The following is a 19564-nucleotide window of genomic DNA, read 5'->3' on the forward strand; positions in this document are numbered from 1 at the left end:
CTATGAATCTAAAAGTCCTGGGTTCAAACCTTGATGAACTACCCAGGTGTGCAGTGGGCAGCGTGATTTGATAAATTCCTGTTTTTTCCCAGTTTTTCTTTTTTTAAAATATAGGAGATTACATACAAAAACTACATGAAAACAATGCAAAATCAAGCAACAATTAGGTAACGCCACAGTTAATCTCATGCAACCTCAATGTGACCCGTTGTGTACATGCATTATAAAATTACATATTCACATACTATTTTCTCCACATGACCATTAACTCACATAGTACATGGGATATATGGTGAATGAATCAGTGGGTTGCAGGAAGAGAAAGGATGTTCACCTGTTGTTTTGAAGGCATTGGATGGGGACCCAGGAGAGCTGGGTACTATTTCTGTGTCAACCACATACTTATGTGATGTTGAGCAAATCAGTCATAATTCAGACATGCCAGGGGGCTGAATTAAGGTTACACAGGCAACTTTAATTGTGGCATTGTCTAAATATTGAGTGGTTGGATTTGCAGCATTGGTATTCTTTTAACTTAGTTTTTGTGTGAGTAATTTATCATATATAGATATGCATCTCTGTACAGACAGACACAAGCATTGACCAGAAATTCAATTGTTCGGCTTGAATTGCTTTACTGTCTCATTAATATCACTTTAAAAATACTAAAACTCTCCCATTTCCATCATCTATTTGTAATCCTTCACAAGCCAATATACCAGTAGTGGCCACGCATCATTTCAGTGTGTGGGATTCTTTGTAAAATAACTTTGTTTTCAAGTATTAAAAGCTCCAATATTTTGTTACCTTTCAAACTGAAAAGAACTGCTTCTTCAGCTCCCCTCCCCCACCCCCCAGTGATCCATGGGAATTCATCAGGAATGGTCAGAGAAAATGCCCATCTGAAAAATTATTCATAGAACCTCAGGACATTCCAGATCTGTGTTTTAGGCGCTATGGTGAGCCATATTTTGCATTCAATCAGACCCCTGTAATCCCAATTGACTACAGGCTCTGCAGGTAAAATAGAAAACAGAATCTGATTTAGTAAGCCCAATTCATCCCTGCTGTACTGAAGGAAGTTACACCAAAGATGAATTGGGCTCAAAGTGGCAGAATTTTTCAATGTGTTTGTATTTTTCTCTCTCTCTCTCTCTTGTTATGTGCTTAATCTTCTGGTAATGTCTGTTTTCATACCTTCCTCAATAGGTATCCTCCGTTCCAGGCATCAATGCATATGGGAATGTATCAGTGGTACAGATAGGTAATGTTTCAGGCTACATAGATACGCCAGATCCACCAACGATCATCAGCTACTTACCAGGGCTTCTGTACAAATTTAGCTGTAGCTACCCCTTGGAATATTTGGTCAACAATACACAATTGGCTTCGTAAGTATGCTTTTCATTCATTCATATATATTTATATGTATAAGGGTGAGGGTATCTGTCTCCATGCATCTGCACACCCCAACATTTATCTCCATAAAAATCATGCTCTTGTACTGATGGTGAAAAAAGTAAAACCAAGATTGTGGGAAGAAGTGGCAGGGCGAAAGGGGAGATTGAAGAAAGAAGAAAAGTTTACTAGAGGATCTGTATAATAAAATAATTTACCAAAAGCTACTGTAATTTGTTGCCTGACTAGTGTAAAAATTTGCCTTCTAAATGCATGTGGTTTTAAGACCGAATAGTACCTGCATACATATTTTAAATTTCCCATGCAATATAATTTTTTTGTGTAGGGTAATCTATGAATATGTAGTGCAAGGAAACACATTTTCCATGAGCAGACACACTACATCATGGAGAACTGGTTCTTTTATGCCATTTTGCCTTTCTGTTAATTATTTGCCTGATTCATATTTTTAATAGCCTCCATTACTTCCAGTAAAGTTAAGGTCCTGTCATTGTCTCCACTATAAATTCCTATTTTCAGAGTCTTCTAACACAAACCTTAAAAAAATCACTCCTTATGATGTGTCTCAAGAACTGAAATAGGAAAACACAAGCAAAAACAAACAAACAAACAAAACCCTTAAACAGTTTCTGGTTTCTAAATCTCTTTTAGGTCATCAGCTGCTATTTCTGTAAAAGAGAACAATGGGACATTTATCAGCACTCTGAGTTTGCTGCTTTACAACGTAAGTATAAAATTAGTAAACAATTTATATGGAATATTCTCTGAATTACATGGCTGCAGCTCTCATTGACAGAGCAGAATTAGGCTCCTTATGTGTTCATTATGTTCTATTTTCCCCGGAAGGGAAGCAGGCCTTTCATACAGTTGTCATTCATCTAATTATTATCTTGTGCTTGTCCTTTTTGTTTTGTTTTGTTTGGAATGTACCTGTTGTCTCTCTCCTTAGTTTCTGCCCTGAATGACCTACCATCTCTCTTCTTTTATTCTGAGTTTGCACAGCGCCTAGCGCAATGGGGTCCTGATCAACAATTAGGGCCTCCAGACCCTATGGCAGTACAAATTATAATAAGTGATGCACTAGAATTCATATCTATTGCATATTGTACCTGCATATTATATCTATTCTAAATATAATCTTATAACAATATTGATATGTTAAATTTCTCACAAACATGTAAATTCAAGCCTTGTCCAAGTATGTTGACCATTTTAAAAAGGAGTGAAGTATGCAGGATTTCCCCCCAATCTATACATCCATACAGGTGCTTTATTGCATGTACTTTGGATACTGCACGGGTTAATATTTTTAATAACAGCTTTTGACTGCCAACACGTCTCTCATACTTTTTCAGATAATTTGGTTTGAATATACATCATTGTATAAACTTTTTATTATGTAAATATGGACAACGACAGTAAAACGTAAAAAATGTGTGGACTTCTATTTATAACAGCAACATTAATCCCTGAAATCTTTTTTGTTGATTAAAATTTTTATTCATACATTATAAATACCTGATTTAAATATCAATTTTTCAATCTATCAAGCAACATTTTTGTAAATTATGAATCTGTTTTTTCCCCGCTTTATTATTCATGTCATCGTGATGCTGAGTTATAATTCATGCAACTGATTTAAAAGTCAGTGCTTTTTTCTTGGAATATAATGAGCTATAAATATTGTAACAGGACATTTTCCAAAGGCATTTTTTTAAATTCATGTTTGTAAGTTTGTCATTTGGCAGAGCAGAGTTCTTAAAAACAGATTAAAATGTGTTAGAATGAAGATTATATTTCTCCCATTTTTAAATACATTTGTAGTCAAAAGGAAAGAGAGCCAACTTCCTCAAAATTACAGGAATTGAATAGTGGCTAGGAAGAGCCATTCATAGTTTCTGCAGTGAGAGAATAATAACATGAATTAATATCATGCCAGAATATGCCCCAAATGAAATGACCAAACTTAAAGGGCCTGATCAATAAGGTCAGATCCAAGGTATTTAAATAATTAAGAATGAAATCATTGGTAATTGACTCTGGGTTTTGATCTTGTGAGATGCTCCTAGAAGAAATCCTGCAATTCACAGAAGCACGAAAAAGCAACCAAACAAAAGTATTAAGATAATCTTAGCAATTGTAACTATTTTTAGGCACTTGTACATAGATGATCTATACAGTATATTTTGCTCCTGTTATTAAAGACCAACATTTACAAATGCAGACCCCAAAACCAGACATTTAAAGCCATAATAAGAGTCCTGCTTGTCAAAGGTGTGGTGCATTTGTAGCGCCCAAAGACTCTGTGGCTGTGAAAATCAAGCTACTTTTTAGGTGCCTAAGTTCAGACACCTATGTTCGAATGCTTTAGACAGGCTGTTTGTTTTTTATTTCTCTAATGTTTATACTCCTTATCCTCAAATCCCTCTCTTCCCCACCCCCCGACTTGTTGATGTTTTCATTTGTTCTGTTGTGCTACTTCATGCCTTTGCCGTGTGTGAATTCATCTGCAAAATTTCTGGATGCAACCACAAAATTAGCCATTATGGAAAAGACCTAAAGAGATTAAGGTTTGGATTTTCAAAGGAGCCTAAGGGATTTAGATACCCATGTGTAAATCTTTGGGTGTGACTGCAGCATGTGTAGCTTAGGTACTGAGTTAGCTTTGCTCTAATTAGTTTGCTGAAAATAGCACTGTTGTCATGGCAGCACAGGCAGTGCCACAGGCTAGCTGCCCAAGTACAATCCCTTCTTAGTCCCTGGGTAAATACTCAGGCAACTAGTCCATACCACAGTCTATGCTGCAGCAGCTATATTTAGCAAGATAGCGTGATCAAATTTAGCTACACATGTTGCAGTCACCCCTCCCAATCGCAGTACAAGATCTGTCTCCAGACTCCTTTGAAAATCTCAGCCTAAACCAATAGTGATCTATAGAAATTGCTCTAAAAATCTGTAGGACATAATAAGAGTGAGATCTTTTCTACCGATTCTCTTAACCAACCTACAAATTTAACAGAGAAGTACACCCCTGCTATCAAATTCTACCACCTGGTTTAAAAGTTCTATAGCTAGTTTTCTCTCCTTCTCTTTAATATTCTAAAGGACACTTCCATAGGGGTGAAGTATATAGAAAGTTATACATTCTGTTTTTCATTCCATTAGAAAAATCACATGCTTTGCACATTTAATTTTATATTTTCCAAACTTTCTGGTGTCTGCTACACCATCCTAGTTTTATTGTGACACAGCTTATGCAAGGCAGGACTTTTTGAAAATGTGGACTGAGTCTTGGGTATCCTCATCTCCCACTAGAGATCTTTCTCCCATATGCTGAACCTCCCCCACCAATCCCCTCTTTCTAATGCTCATCTGCAATATATTAAATGATGTCCCCCCTAAGTGCGTTTTGTATTGCTAAATTATGTCTTTTGTGAACGGGTTCCTACTTCAGCTCCTGGAAATCCTGGCTGGTAGGCCGTCTTTGTGAATTTAGCAGCATACACAGAGCTCCAGGGTACATCCACCAAGTGTCTCTGATTGTTTATACTCCAGGTACTTCACAACATGGTGGGTGTTATGCTCCCTTCCTGCTCCCTGTCTCAACGATTTACACGGCTTGATTTCTTCTCAGGAGTACCCAGCTGGTGAGCTAATTACCTCATTAGCTCATCAGGCTCTCTACAGGTGCAAGTGATCCCTTTTACCCTTCCAAATCCAAATGACCTGAGTCCCTGCTACTCTAACTATACCCAGTGCCCTGGGTGTTCTAAGTGACCAGGGTGCTGGCTTCCAAAGAGCTCAGTTTATAACTGCTAACAGCACCCTGTCACAATCTGACACACCATATTCATTTTACAACGTTGTACAAGCTGTGATTCTCTCTCTCTCTCTGTACACACACTTACACTAGCTTGGTAATGGAGCTTCTGAAAGGAGAGAATTTTTTTAATACAATCTTTCTTTGTTACCCAACACTTTTAACGTGTCAGTTCCCACTAAAGCTGCATTGTGGAGAGCAAAACATCTGTTCTAATATTCTGAACTTGAACTGTGCGAAACTTGATAGCACTGCTGTTTCCACTAAACCAACTGACCAAAAAAGCTTTTGTGTTGCATGGTGTTGGGATTGCCATTGTGTTACAGCAACTGTGTGTTTGTTTTTCCAGGACTCAACCTACAGCCAGCTGCTGGTTATCCCCAGTATAGGTTTACCTTTGAAAACAAAAATATATGCAGCAGTGCGAGCAACCAACCTAGATGGCAGGTACAGTAAAAGATGTTGTTTCTTCCCTTTCTAATTTTTGCAGCTCTTGAGCAGCATCAAGCACCACGTAAATTTATAATTCTGTATGGCTCGGGTTTTTTTGGACAGTCTTTTATATTGAGGCTTGGTAGAATTTGATTTAAAAAAAATAATTTTGTTGGATAACTGATTATTTTCAAGCATTGCTTTTTATTAATTTAAATTTTTACAGGTGTGGAAAACTATGGGAGTGTCAGACAATAGGAGAGTCAATTATTTAATGACAGTACACATTGAGATTCAAAAAGTGAAATCTTTATAACTGTTAAAATACAAACTGTCAACATCATGTCAAAATATATAAAGTAAATATCCTTACATCAAACTCTAATAAGTTCTCAAGCAGCATTTTCTTACTTTTTCTACGTGTACATTTTGAGTATTATTGATGGAAATGTTTTTTGTAGGTTTGTGTCTGTACGATTAAATCCATGTTTACTGATAAAAATCTAATACTTCTAAGCCTATTTACAAGTAATTAAATGGTGAATCACTTCCCTCTGTTGGACAGAATCAGATCTGTTTTGTTATGTGTCACAGACCTTTTATTGGTAATCATCAACAACGATTCTTCTTGAGCTCAAGGGAGGGAGTCTTGGGCTTTTATAAGAGGAGGAAACAAAGGAAACAAAAGGGTAGGAATAAATGGTCAGTTTCCAGAATGGAGAGAGGTAAATAGTGGTGTCCCCCAGGGGTCTGTACTGGGACCAGTCCTATTCAACATATTCATAAATGGTCTGGAAAAAGGGGTAAATGGTGAGGTGACAAAATTTTCAGATGATATAAAACTAGTCAAGATGGATTGCAAGGAGTTACAAAAAGATCTCACAAAACTGGGTGACTAGGCAACAAAATGACAGATGAAATTCAATGTTGATAAATGCAAAGTAATACACATTGGAAAACATAGTCTCAACAACATACAAAATGACGGGGGTCTAAATTAGCTGTTATGCACCGAAGAAAGAGATCTTGGCGTCATTGTGGATAATTCTCTGAAAACATCCACTCAGGGTGCAGTGGCAGTCAAAAAATCGAACAGAATGTTTGGAATCATTAGGAAAGAGATAGATAACAAGACAGAAAATATCATAATGCCACTATATAAATCCATCGTATGCCCACATCTTGAATACCGAGTGCAGATGTGGTCATCATATCTCAAAAAAGATACATTGGAATTGGAAAGGGTACAGAAAAGGGCAACAAAAATGATTAGGGGTATGGAACAGCTTCCGTATGAGGAGAGATTAAAAAGACTGGGACTTTTCAACTTGGAAAAGAGATGACTAAGGAGGGATATGATAGAGGTATATAAAATCATGACTGGTGTGGAGAAAGTAAATAAGGAAGTGTTATTTACTCCTTCTCATAACACAAGAACTAGGGGGTCACCCAATTAAATTAATAGGCAGCAGGTTTAAAACAAAGAAAAGGAAGTATTTCTTCACACAACGCACAGTCACCCTTTCAAACTCTTTGCCAAAGGATGTTGTGAAGGCCGAGACTATAGCAGGGTTCAAAAAAGAACTAGGCAAGTTCCTGGAGGGTACGTCCATCAGTGGCTAATAGCCAGGATGGGCAGGGATGCAAAACCATGCTCTGAAGTGTCCCTAGCCTCTGTTTGTCGGAAGCTGGGAATAGGCGACAGGGGATGGATCACTTGATGATTACGTGTTCTGTTCTTTCCCTCTGAAGCTCCTGGCATTGGCCACTGTCGTAAGACAGGATACTGGGCTAGATGGACTATTCGTCTGACCTAGTATGGCTGTTTTTATGAGGATGTAAATCCTGTCCAATGCTGCCATGAAATTCTTAGTGGAGATGATGTGCAGCAAAGTGATACCCATTGAAGTGCTATGTGGCCACTGATTTGTAACAGCTTCTTTACTGTGGAACAGATGGGTGTAAAATCATGTTGGTTGAATTGTATCATTCATACACTGTGCAGTAATGTAAGTAATGCAGAAAAATAAAAACTATTATGCTGACATAGAATGGTCTCAGTGAGAATGCAGGGATTCTATACATGGCTCATAATTGTACACAACTGTGTAGGTTCAGTTCATCAGCTAGTACTATCAACTTGTACCTCAGGTTTTTTTAAATCTTTTTCTCTGACAATTATCTTGCTCCTCATGCAGATGGAATGTTTTGATGGACTATTGTTACACCACTCCATCTGGTAATCCCAATGATGAGCTTCGATACGATCTCTTCTTTAGGTAGGTACTTTGCAAATCCAGCATTTGTATGTAAATGCCCTCCTTTTAAGAGTGCAATTATGAGCCTCTGTATGATGGCGTGATGCTACATTTCTTGACGGGCATGAGGTTTTTAAGGAAGGCCCAATGTCTAAGCTCATAAATAACTTATTAGTCACTTACCTAGCTATTTGTGGACATAAATATTGGGTAAGTGTGCACAGGCACCAATGTAGATGTAGAAATAGTCATTTTGTGTGCACATACCAGGGGCCTTCTACTCAAATTTCAGTGGGTATGTATTAATGTTTATTTTAATGCAAGCAAGTGGGAGGATGCCCTATGGGTAGATGATAACCATCTGACATGTCTAAGGTGCTGATTCAGGAAAGTGCTTAAGCACAAGCTTAAGTGCTGTCCCGAATGGCAATGACTTCCTGAATTGGGACCTTAAAAAGGCTAGCAAAGAGCAGCTTGGTGTCTCAGCAACACCACAGATTAAATCAGATCAGTGGCTCTTGATGGAGCTGCTACCTTCTTTCAGAGGTGCTTATCTATATAAATTAGCTTACCTGATAACTTTTTGTTTCAGATCTCATAATTATTTGTAGATTTGAATTTAAATGGAATTGGAGCTGAGCTACCTTAGTTTTGAGTTTGACGTTGCAAAATACACAATTCAGTACTGCTTTAAAGAAGTGTGTGTGAGAGAGACATATATACATACATACCCTTTGTGGGCCTCTTCAACAGTGGCCCTCGTTTCAGCAGCCACCACCAGTTGCCTTCTTTCTTGTCCCAGGATTCCTCTTTTCATCCCTCACCAGCAGGCCCATCTTCTAGTCACCTGACTCCTTGTCAGGTGACTGGACTTATTGCCTCCACCTAGGGAGGCAGGCCAAATCTGGCACAGGTTCAGCTTAAACCCTCTTAAAGGGCCAGATCAGTTTGTGACAGAGTGCCCTGATACATACAATGTCAAGCAGACTTGATTTCCAATTGTCAGTATTGTTGGGTCTCTATCTGCATTAGCTAAGAATGCAAAAGCAATGGGACAAAATTGTGCTCTGGCATAACTCCCACTAATGTCAACAGGTGTAAACACTGCAGGATCAGGGCTAGTTATCTCACTGTGTGTTCCAGACAGTCTAAGGCAAGTGAATCACCTAAAAAAAATATTGGAGACGTGGCATTCTTGAACACAGATCCTTTTTAGTGTTTCTAAGTAATTCTGACTCTGAACCTTTTGTTCATTGTCATTCTCTGCCTGCCTGTGCATCTGAGCAGTGCTCACTGCTGTGCCATCTCAGCACTTGACCTACTATAGCACACATGAGACTCTCATAGCTGCCCATTTTGGACATCACAGTGCTGTCTTGTTTTGCACAGATCTTAAGCGTTGATCTTGTTACTTATAGTCCCTTATTCTCAGTTAGGGGCTATAAATCAGAGGTACACATGGTCATCCCAGTTTTAATCTTTTATAACGATTAGCTGTGACAAGGACCCACAGACCACTGTAATTGAGAATGGCAAGAGCCAGATGGGCCGGTTTTCCTTTGAGGTGTTCCGCTTCGTGAAGCACAAGAACCAGAAGATGTCTACAGTCTTCCTCCACTGTGTGACAAAGCTGTGCAGAACGGATGACTGTCCCTTTCTTGCACCTGTAAGTTTTGAGGGGGCTCTGTCAATAATCTTTATGAATCTGTGCTGTGCCAGAAGCAGAACTGTAGGACCATTCTACACCTGTAATTTGCAGATGGATAGGGGAGGTGGAGGGCATCTGGGTTGTGCAGATGAAGACAACACCTAGAATTTGAACTTTTCATCTGTCTCTAGAGAATGTGAATGCAACAAATGAAGAGCGGCATTTCAATGTCATCACCATTGTGTGATGTAACACTGGGAACTGTAAAGCTCAGGGGAATTGGACTTGGCATAAGGAGTGTTCACCTTTAGGTCTCTGGGTCAAATCATGCCTCGGATGATAGAGACCAAAGGTGACCACTGTCAGAAAGTCATTCAGATAGTTTATGAAAAATGAGCTGGTGGTCTCAGTATAGCTCCTAGAAAAAGATTATTTGCATCACAAGGAACCATAACAGTGTCTTGGGAATGACATCAATAGAAAGCTCAAGGATAGAGAATAAGTTTGAGCCTTAGACTGACCTATCCACTCATTTCTAGATATGATTCCCACAAAACAAAGTTGAAGAACATTCATAGGGTGTTTGGGGAAATGTTGCATGATCACTTCCCCCTGCTATACCTATTTAGTGGGTAGAGTTTATGAGTCTTTGATACCCCTCACCTGGCAGTAGAGCTAGTCAAAAATATTCTGATAGATCATTTTTTCCATCAGAAAATGCCACTGAAACTCAAACTTCCTGTGGGAATATGTCTATTTTGATGAAATTTTATTTCGGAAAAAAATGTGTGGGGAGGAGGAAGAGGGGGGAATTTTGATAAGGTGAGAACTATCTGTTTGACATTTTTAGAAATGACCATTTTGATTTTTATTGTTGAAAACAACATTTCATTTAGACATTTTTTATAATAGAAAAATGAAAAGTTGAAATGGAAACAAAACTATTTGATCAAAAGAAAACGTTCTGATATGATTTTTTTTTAAATTTTGTTTTGTGGGAAATTTTAAAATTCTTTGTTTTCATTGCAATTTGGAATTAAACAAATTTTGAAATTGCAGAATTTCCCATGAAATGGAAATTCTGGTTCCCGCACAGCTCTGTCCAGCAGCTTTCATGACCACTAAAAATGTTTGATAGAAAAACCATATAAAAATTTACTCATCTAAGCCCCAATTTAGCAAAGAACTTAAAGCATGTTCTTAAAGTTAAGAATGTGCTTGAGTGCATTGCTGAATCAGGGCCTGAAACATGAAGTATGAAAAGAGTCAAATTGGAATGATTGATTTTAGGTCTCAGCATGGTTTGCATCCCTAAGATATGTGTGTCCATGGTAGATGGGAAGGAGAGGGGGGTGAATTAAGGATGGATTACAGACACTCCAATGTGAGACTATTCTAATATGAAAACTAATAATAAAATTTCAACCAAACTTCATGCTATTGTTCAGAATATGAGTAATCCAACATAACTGCCCTTAAAAAAAAAACAACTTAAAGGGTTTTCTAGGATCTCAACTGTCATATCTTGTATGTCCCTAGTCTAGCACATAAACATCAGCTGGGATGGGGGCTATGAACAAAGCCTTGGTAAATTAATTACTGAAAAGTTTATTATACTGTAATATGGATATTGTACATGAGAGCAATGCAGTTCCATAAATGAATGAGGCAAAATACAACTGGAAGCCAATCATTTACAACATGCACTCTTAAGGGATATTGCATCTCTTTTTATTGCAAAGTAATTGAATGCATACAAGAAATAAAATTGTAGTATCACTTTTAAAAGAGCTGGCATTAAAGATGGAAGCACAGGAAGGCAATAATTCTACTCCACTCTGAAACTGTGATTGTTTTGATTAACCACTCAGATTTGCAGTAACAGAGAAAGAAGAGATGCTGTTAGGAGAACAACTTGGAGCGCTCAGAGTACCTCTGGAAATGCTGTAATCTCTGCTGGCCCCATCATTACAAGGAGCGGTAGGAATTCTCAAACCTTTCTGTATATTGCAGGAATTTAAAAAATGAGGAAATTTTTTGCTGTTTAATAAGAGTTTGCAGTGACTCAAATAAAAAACCCAGCTAACTTATTTGGGTCTATTCCTACTGCTAGACTAAACTTTCATGTAAAAATTCTGAGCCAATTGTTTTGGTCATATATGCACTCAAAACACCTAATGAAGTCATTGTGGATTATGTGCATTTGTCTGAGGCCACCTTAAACACCTAAACTCAACAGGCTAAATTCTTATTGGTCATACAGATTCAGCTTCCATTGAAGATAATGGAAGGTGCACCCATCTAACTAAGAAAAAAATGAGTCTGATTCATTTTGCTTAAAATCACAGCTCAAGATGGGAAAGCCACAAAATGGAAAAAATTGTTTAGAAGCTAATGAACACCCACTCTAACACTGACTACTCCTTGCCTGACTCTTCCACTTCCATCTTAGGGTATGTCTACACTGCAAAAAATGGTGTGTTCTTAACTAGGGTTAGCTCACTTGATTTAAGTTAGCAGTGAAGACACAGGAACTTAGTTCTTAACTCACTTTAAAAGTTTGAATTAAAGCCTATAGGGCTGCTAACCTGAGTTAAAACCCAAGTGGCTGTGCGTTCACTGCTATTTTAACCCAATTTGGATAAGCCGAGTAAAGAACACACCATTTTTTTTGCAGGGTAGATGTAACTTTAATGACATTAACTATGACTTGCGTTGGTAATATACTTTTTGCTCAGCTTTCAGCTGTAAAGAGAGCCTGAGGCAAACAGTTCAGGTTTTCAATTTAAAGACGATTGCCCAGATTCTGTTCTCACTTAAACTGATACCTATCCAGAGTGTAATTCCACTGATTTCTGTTCTCCTAGAATGTTAAAGTGTTTCAAATACATCTTGGAATTTCTGAGAAGCATTCATTTTGTGAATACCTGTGGTAACTAGTAAAGATAAAATATTTTGAGCCAAATTCTGCTGTCAGATGCATGTAAGTAACTGTCATTGGGTCAATGGTTTCAGTGGAGTCAATCTGGATTGAAACTAATGAAACTGAGAGCAGAATGTGATTCCACAGAGGGAAAAGAATTATTAGGTCCTTAGGACTAAATTGTCTCCTTTTGCTATGCAGTGGTGGATGCATGGACATATGCAAGAAAATAAATTTGCACATAGAGAATTGAGAATGTATTCAGTTTTTTTTGTATGTGCCTGGTTAGAAAAGTTTTTTTTTAGTAGAATTGGATGAATAATGCCAAAAAATTCTGCACATATTTGAAGTAGATAAGGCATTTACTTCAGCCATGCTCATGGCCCTTTTGAGTTCACTTTTCATGAACATTCACTCAGTTTAAAAATATCTGGGGAAAACTAATTTCAGAGTTGCAAGCATCAGGAAACTGAATTTCAGATTTGCAGTTATTTGATCATTCAATCAGGGAATAGAAACAAGATGGCAGGATTTATCTGAGCAGTCATAAGCAATACAGCTCAAATTTCAAATATTTGGGATCAATCTATAGAGTTTACAAAAATAGAAAAATATTAATCAGTTGCCTTTGGATATTGAATACATTCAAGTAAACCACAAAAAGTTCATGGATATTCCATGAGCAGAAAAGGTGGCTAAATTCTTTAAATACACGATTGTTGAAAATTCTTTGCTTAGCTCTAGTTTAGCCATGAATAGATATGAAAAGGGGAAATAGAGGAGACTAAGGGGGGATATGATAGAGATATATAAAATCATGAGTGATGTGGAGAAAGTGAATAAGGAAAAGTTATTTACTTGTTCCCATAATATAAGAACTAGCGGCCACCAAATGAAATTAATGGGCAGCAGGTTTAAAACAAATAAAAGGAAGTTCTTCTTCACACAGCGCAGTCCACCTGTGGAACTCCTGCCTGAGGAGGTTGTGAAGGCTAGGACTATAACAGGGTTTAAAAGAGAACTAGATAAATTCATGGAGGTTAAGTCCATTAATGGCTATTAGTCAGGATGGGCAAGGAATGGTGTCCCGAGCCTCTGTTTGTCAGAGGGTAGAGATGGATGGCAGGAGAGAGATCACTTGATCATTACCTGTTAGGTTCACTCCCTCTGGGGCACCTGGCATTGTCCACTGTCGGCAGCCAGGATACTGTGCTGGATGGACCTTTGTTCTGACCCAGTATGGCTATTCTTATGTTCTTAAATAATCATTTTGCAATTGTCATCTATTTCAGAACTGGAATTCAAACATGTTATGGAATATATAGAGGACAATTTTACTTTTATTTCTGGCTTTTAGGTTGCAGAGGTAGAAAAGATAGTTGGGTCTATGAAGCACTGGACTATGACTTGGGAGGCCTGGGTTCAGTTCCTGACTGCCACAAGTTTCCAGCATGACTTTGGGCAACTCAATCTACCTTGTGCCTCAGTTCCCCTTTTGTGAAATGTGGGGAATGGTACTTCCCTACCTTGAGGCTAAAATCTATTAATGATTGTAGGGCTGTCAGGTATTACGGTTATGAGGAGCCATATAGAAACCTAGATAATCACAAACAGCAGCAATCCTGTCTCACTCATGTATGTTTTAAGCCATTCTAGCACTGTGCCCTTTCACAGAGTCCTTGCACTTGTTTGTTTATCTATAATGAGTCATTTTAGACAAAATACATGGGTTTCTCTTTGAGTACGGAAACAAAATAATTATCTACTTGTGAAGGCAAAAGTGTTAAAAATAATGGTAGCCGTTGTATGTCCAAGTTAAAAATAAATTCAAGTCAGGGCCTTGAAATAAATGTACTTTTGAGCTGTGATTGAGGCTTGCAAACAGAAAAGCAAAAACAAACAAAGATAAGATATTTAGTTTCAAGACTGACAATGGGGAGTAAGTGAAAATTAGGGAAAAAACTTAAACACCTCCCTAAAAACGTAAACTCATAGTTCTGTGCTCCTGTTAAGAAAAAAGTATGTGTGGAGGAGAAGAAGTTTTCTAATGCTTTGTAGTCACAGATTTCCTTGAAGAAACAAAGATAAAGAACCTCCACCATTGCAGAGATCCTTCCCCCTAATACAGCAAATGGTGAGAAGAAGTAGTTCCTGCTGCATTGTTTTGGGTCATATTTTTATGAAATGGGACATAAGAGAATTAGCAACATGTTAAGATAACTGGACCTTGAATAATTTTTTTTTTTTGCAGAGTAGTAAGTGGTGCATAAGACCAATATCTTCACAGGAAAAATTAGGAAGTTTCTTATAGTTAATGTTCCTAGCCTGACTTGATCAGAGACATTGATTGTGACAAGCCACCGTTTCCAACACAGTTGCTGAGTTTTAGGATAGTCCTAACTTTAGTTTTGTCTGGTTTTAGTGGGAGTGCAGAGAAGATGCAGATATTGATGTCTCTAAAATATAATAGCTCCATTTTTATATTTTTATACAGATGAGACACCAACCAACAATTCACAGCTAGGTAAGTTAATCAGAATAAGAAAAACACAAAACAGGGGTATTACAGGAGTGCTACACTAATGAGTAGGTAAACCATTTGGATTCAGCTATGTGTTGAAGTTTTCCTTATTACCATTAATTTAAAATGAGAAAATATGAATGTGTTCTAAAGAAAGCAATTGGTAAATCTGGAATGCTCAGTTAAGTTCATATGCCCAACAGTTTAGCAAATTCCAATCTCTACTATGGAACTGAAATTACAGATCAAATGCAACCCTATTTATGCTGCTACGGGACATTAGGAAACAGTGCAACTACCAGAAGCAAAATGACAGGTTTACGCAATAAAGTCATTTCCTACAACAGATTAATTGAACCACAAAATGGTCGTTATGGTGCAGCCTAGCCTGGCTGGCTTCACAGCCCAAAAAGGTAAAAGAATCCTGTTTCAGCTCCTGTAGTCCCTGACCTTTGTCCTGGATGTAACCATAGGAACCACACAAATGGTCTGTGGTAAGGCAGATGGGAAAGGGCGGCAGGGGAGGGATCACTTGATGGTTACCTGTTCTCTTCATTCCCTCTGGGCACCTGGCATTGGTCGCTGTCGGAAGACAGGATACTGGGCTAGATGGACCTTTGGTCTGACCCAGTATGGACATTCTTATGTTACAGATCCCAGTGCTTCTGCTCTGGTGGTTGAGGAAGTAGGCTGTATAGAAAAATAATGGGGTAGTATAGGGGAGAGGAGGTCTTCAGATTGTCAGAGTGCTCCTCCTCCTGATCACCTGGAATTCTTTTGGGTGGAGAAATAAATCTGTAGTGTGTTCCTGGTTTCTCTGTTACTGTTGTCTGGCTGATCGCTCTTTGTCAATATTTACTAGGGAACCATGTAACAAAATTCAGCTGCTATCCCTCATGAAGCCTAAGGCAACTGGGAGAGAACCCCTCCCCTCCCCCAGTTCTCCCTTCCTCCAACACATTTGAATGGTGGACTCCAGAAGCATGTTAAGGTTCCTCCTCCATAATAAAATTCATGTATAACAGAAACCTGGCATTAAATAGAAAGATTTAGTGTTCCTGTCAGCTGACATCCTGCACACCTGAGTATGGAGTTCAGGTCAGCTTATGCGTTAAATATTGTCATCTTGTCTTACACACACACACACACACACACACACACACACACACACACACACACACCCATCACTGTGAATGTGTATGTGAAGGAGCTATGCACCTGCAGCCACTCCCTAAATACATTAGATAGACTTAATGTGCAGTTCAGTATCAGCCTGTTAACTGTAATTTTTTTATATAAAGGCATTGGGGCAGAAGACGCAGCTCTGCAGAGAGAGATTCTGATGAGACCTTTCTGAACCTTTTTTTTCTCTTGCAGCTCATCCAAATGGACCACCTTTCCAGCTGAACTCAGTCACCAGTGCACTGATTTCAGGAATAGTCATTCTAGGGATTATGAGCATTTTCTTTTTTGTATGTTCCCTCACCCTCCTGCGCAGAAAATGGCCCAGCAGCTCAGTTTTGGGTGGCGTACGAAACCCAGTTTTCAACTAATAGGAACAATTAATTTGCACTTGTTTTGGGGGTGGGAGATTGCCTTCGTTGTCCATGAAATATACTTCGTTATAAATTTACCAAGGCAACATTCTGCCTGTATCAAACTTCAGCTAGTCTTATTTGTAGTGTTATAGACTTTATTGTATAGCTGAACAGTCATAGTGATGGCAAGAATCCTACGTAATTCCTCTCATTTGTGTTTGTGATCAGACTATTGAACATTTTGCCTGTGGGTGTACTGACAATAAAATTGGTGTCCTACTTCCAACTGGGGTCTTAAAATGTAAAGATGCTTAAGATAAAACACCTTTAAATACATCATTATTAAACCAGGCCTGGCCAACCTGCCACATTCATGTTTAACCACTGCTTTTGATAAAGATTGCCTCTGCTTTTACCTTTTTTTTGTATTTACCCACTTTATTGTGGGAACTTATCGAGCAAATTATTGTAGCTCAGAACCTACATTTTTATTTTCTATCTGGACTAAAAATAACTGCAGAAAGAATCAAAATAAGTGGACAGTGATTCATGTGGAAATGGGATCATATGACAGTGGGCAGAAGTCTGTTGTGTCTTCTAATTCCATTGAATTCAGTGGGACTGCACACAGTTTAAGTCGAGTCAAAATTTGGCATGGTATCTGTTTGTCAAATTGTTTAGTGCTGAAAATTCAAAGCCGTTCCTAGGACACAATCCTGTCATTCACTGAGACAAAAAACTCTCACAGGGAAGTCTTTGACAACTTTAATGGGAGCTTGCCTGCATCATCAGTTGTTCAATTTTTGCTAAGCCTTACTTAGATGCAGTCAGCACTGCTATTGCCTTGAGTTAAACTCTGCTCTCATGGGCATGCTAGGGTGAAAAGAATGTATTCCTTTATTTCTAAAACCCCTCCCACCCCCGAACAACAACAAAAAACCCCAACGCTTGTCCAGCCAAAAGGATGATTTAGGGCCAAATTCTGCAGTTTGAGCAAAAACCCCACTGAAGTAATTTAAAAGGACCAATTCTGTCACATCAGTTGCACAGTTCAAAAAATAAGATGGTCCTTCCACACAGAACTTTCCACAGAATGATGCTTCCTTTTGGCTGTTTCCCCTATGAACTAGACTTCCTCCCTGTTTGGGGGAAAGCCTTGCAAGAACAGGCCATGTGCCTTACCAGACTCTCAGCTCCAGCTAATCTGATAAACCTCAGATCATGTGAATTAAGTGTGAATGATCATGTGTCTCTTTCAATAGCTGTCTATGAATAGGAATTTAGGTACATCTATCCAGGAATCTGGAAGAGGATATTGGTACTGATAACAAGGGAGGCAGTGCTAGATACAGTATATATATTAATTTGATTGCTAAGCAGTTAGGATTTGGGTCTAAGATCAGTAAGTAAATTCTTAACTTCACTTACCATGTACTGTACATATTGGCTCAGCAGCACCTCATTGTTATTTATCACTCTTCCCCATATTAATGATGTTTCTGCTTTCTAGGATGTGACACAAGTGGTTAATGTTCAGGGGTCTCTGAATCTCAAGACTAAATGCCAATACGGACATGTCATATCACTCTTCTCTGATCTAGACAATGCTGTATAAAGGCCTGTTCAGAAATTATCCAGCCTGTTGTAGTGTAGGATCTTTTACAACAACACCGTGGATGTTTTCCTCCAGTCTTAATACCTCAGAAACAATTTTTTGCACTTCAGGGGTTAGGTCTGATGACATGTAAAACATGATTGTTTAATAAAATAAACTGAAGAAATATCAGAAGAAATATTTGTCTGAATGTCTTTCTTAGAGGCAACACATAGGAGGAGGCATGTGGGGGTCAAGTGCCCCCCCCCCCCCGGATTGGCCTGTTGGGAGTGGGGAGGGAAAGGGGCTCTGTCCTCTCCCTGCTCCTTCCCCCGGCATGCTCTGCCCCTGTCCCCAGCAGCTGAGCCTGGGCAGGGAGAGGGCCGCCGCTGCCTCCCCGCCAGGTTCTCTCAGGCAGAAGCGGATTTGCCCCATTCCCTGCCCAGCTGCCAGGGAGAGCAGACGAACGTGCAGAGAGGAGGCACAGGGAGAGACGGCTGGAACACCCCTGCAGGTAATGTGGGTGAGGAGAGCATGGGGGGATGGGCACAGGGCAGTGAGGTCACTGGGCAGAGGAGGCAGGTGAGCGGCCACATGTCCTCCCCTTTAGATTGTTTCCCCTCAATATGGGGAGATACCAGTCGTCTATGGTTATTGTCTTGATTCTGTTTCAAATTAAAATACTTCATCCTACAGAGGTGAAAATTAGGATCACATGTTTAAGTAAATTTCTTGTATTGTGACTAGAGCTGGGTGAATTTTTTGTTTTGTTTTTTTGCTTGAATAGTTTATTTGCCTAAAAATGCAAAGTGTTCATGAATTCTGGTCAATTCAGCTAATAATTTCTGCTGAAAAGTGTGTGTGGGGGAAATGCAAAAAAGTCAAAATGTTCATTTTTATATATTAAAAATGAAATATTTTGACTTCTTGTTTTGAAATTTAGCTAGATTTTAATTGAAAAAAAAAGTGGTAAAAAACCACCTCAGAGTGAAACATTTAGTTTTGGGCAGAATTAAATGTTTTGTTCAACCCAAAAACAAATTTTTATGGTTTGTTTTTGTTTTAGAAAGAAAAAGAGAGATTGTTTCAGAGCAACCTGAATTATTTTTTTTCAGATATTTTGGTTCGGTCACTAAATCAAAAAATTATTTTACTGGTTGAACTCTAACTATGACTTAATCTAAACAAACATCAGATAGTCATAGTGAATCTAAGAGAAGTAGGGAGAAACTGGAGATTTGCATCTGGAAATGAGTGAGATTCAGATTTAAAGGCTTATGATTCATAGATTTATTTTTTTTAAGGCCAAAAGAAACCACTGTGATCGTTTAATCAGACTTCCTGTATAACCTAGGCCGGGGTGGGCAAACTTTTTGACCTGAGGACCACATCAGGGTTCCGAAACTGTATG

General features: G+C 38.6%; 1 protein-coding gene across 1 annotated transcript in view; it reads left to right on the forward strand.

Annotated features, from left to right (window-relative positions):
- ZPLD1 (zona pellucida like domain containing 1) overlaps positions 1-16574 on the forward strand; it is a 32751-nt gene extending 16177 nt beyond the window's left edge. Inside the window, exons 3-10 of the mRNA XM_054016412.1 lie at positions 1210-1391; positions 2071-2143; positions 5589-5686; positions 7870-7950; positions 9424-9595; positions 11449-11557; positions 14995-15024; positions 16399-16574. Of these exons, the coding sequence (XP_053872387.1) occupies positions 1210-1391; positions 2071-2143; positions 5589-5686; positions 7870-7950; positions 9424-9595; positions 11449-11557; positions 14995-15024; positions 16399-16574 (921 nt within the window). The remainder of the gene's footprint in view (positions 1-1209; positions 1392-2070; positions 2144-5588; positions 5687-7869; positions 7951-9423; positions 9596-11448; positions 11558-14994; positions 15025-16398) is intronic.
- The last annotated feature ends 2990 nt before the right edge of the window (positions 16575-19564 follow it).

The sequence above is a fragment of the Malaclemys terrapin genome, chromosome 1, assembly GCF_027887155.1.
Source record: "Malaclemys terrapin pileata isolate rMalTer1 chromosome 1, rMalTer1.hap1, whole genome shotgun sequence".
NCBI lineage: Eukaryota > Metazoa > Chordata > Testudines > Emydidae > Malaclemys > Malaclemys terrapin.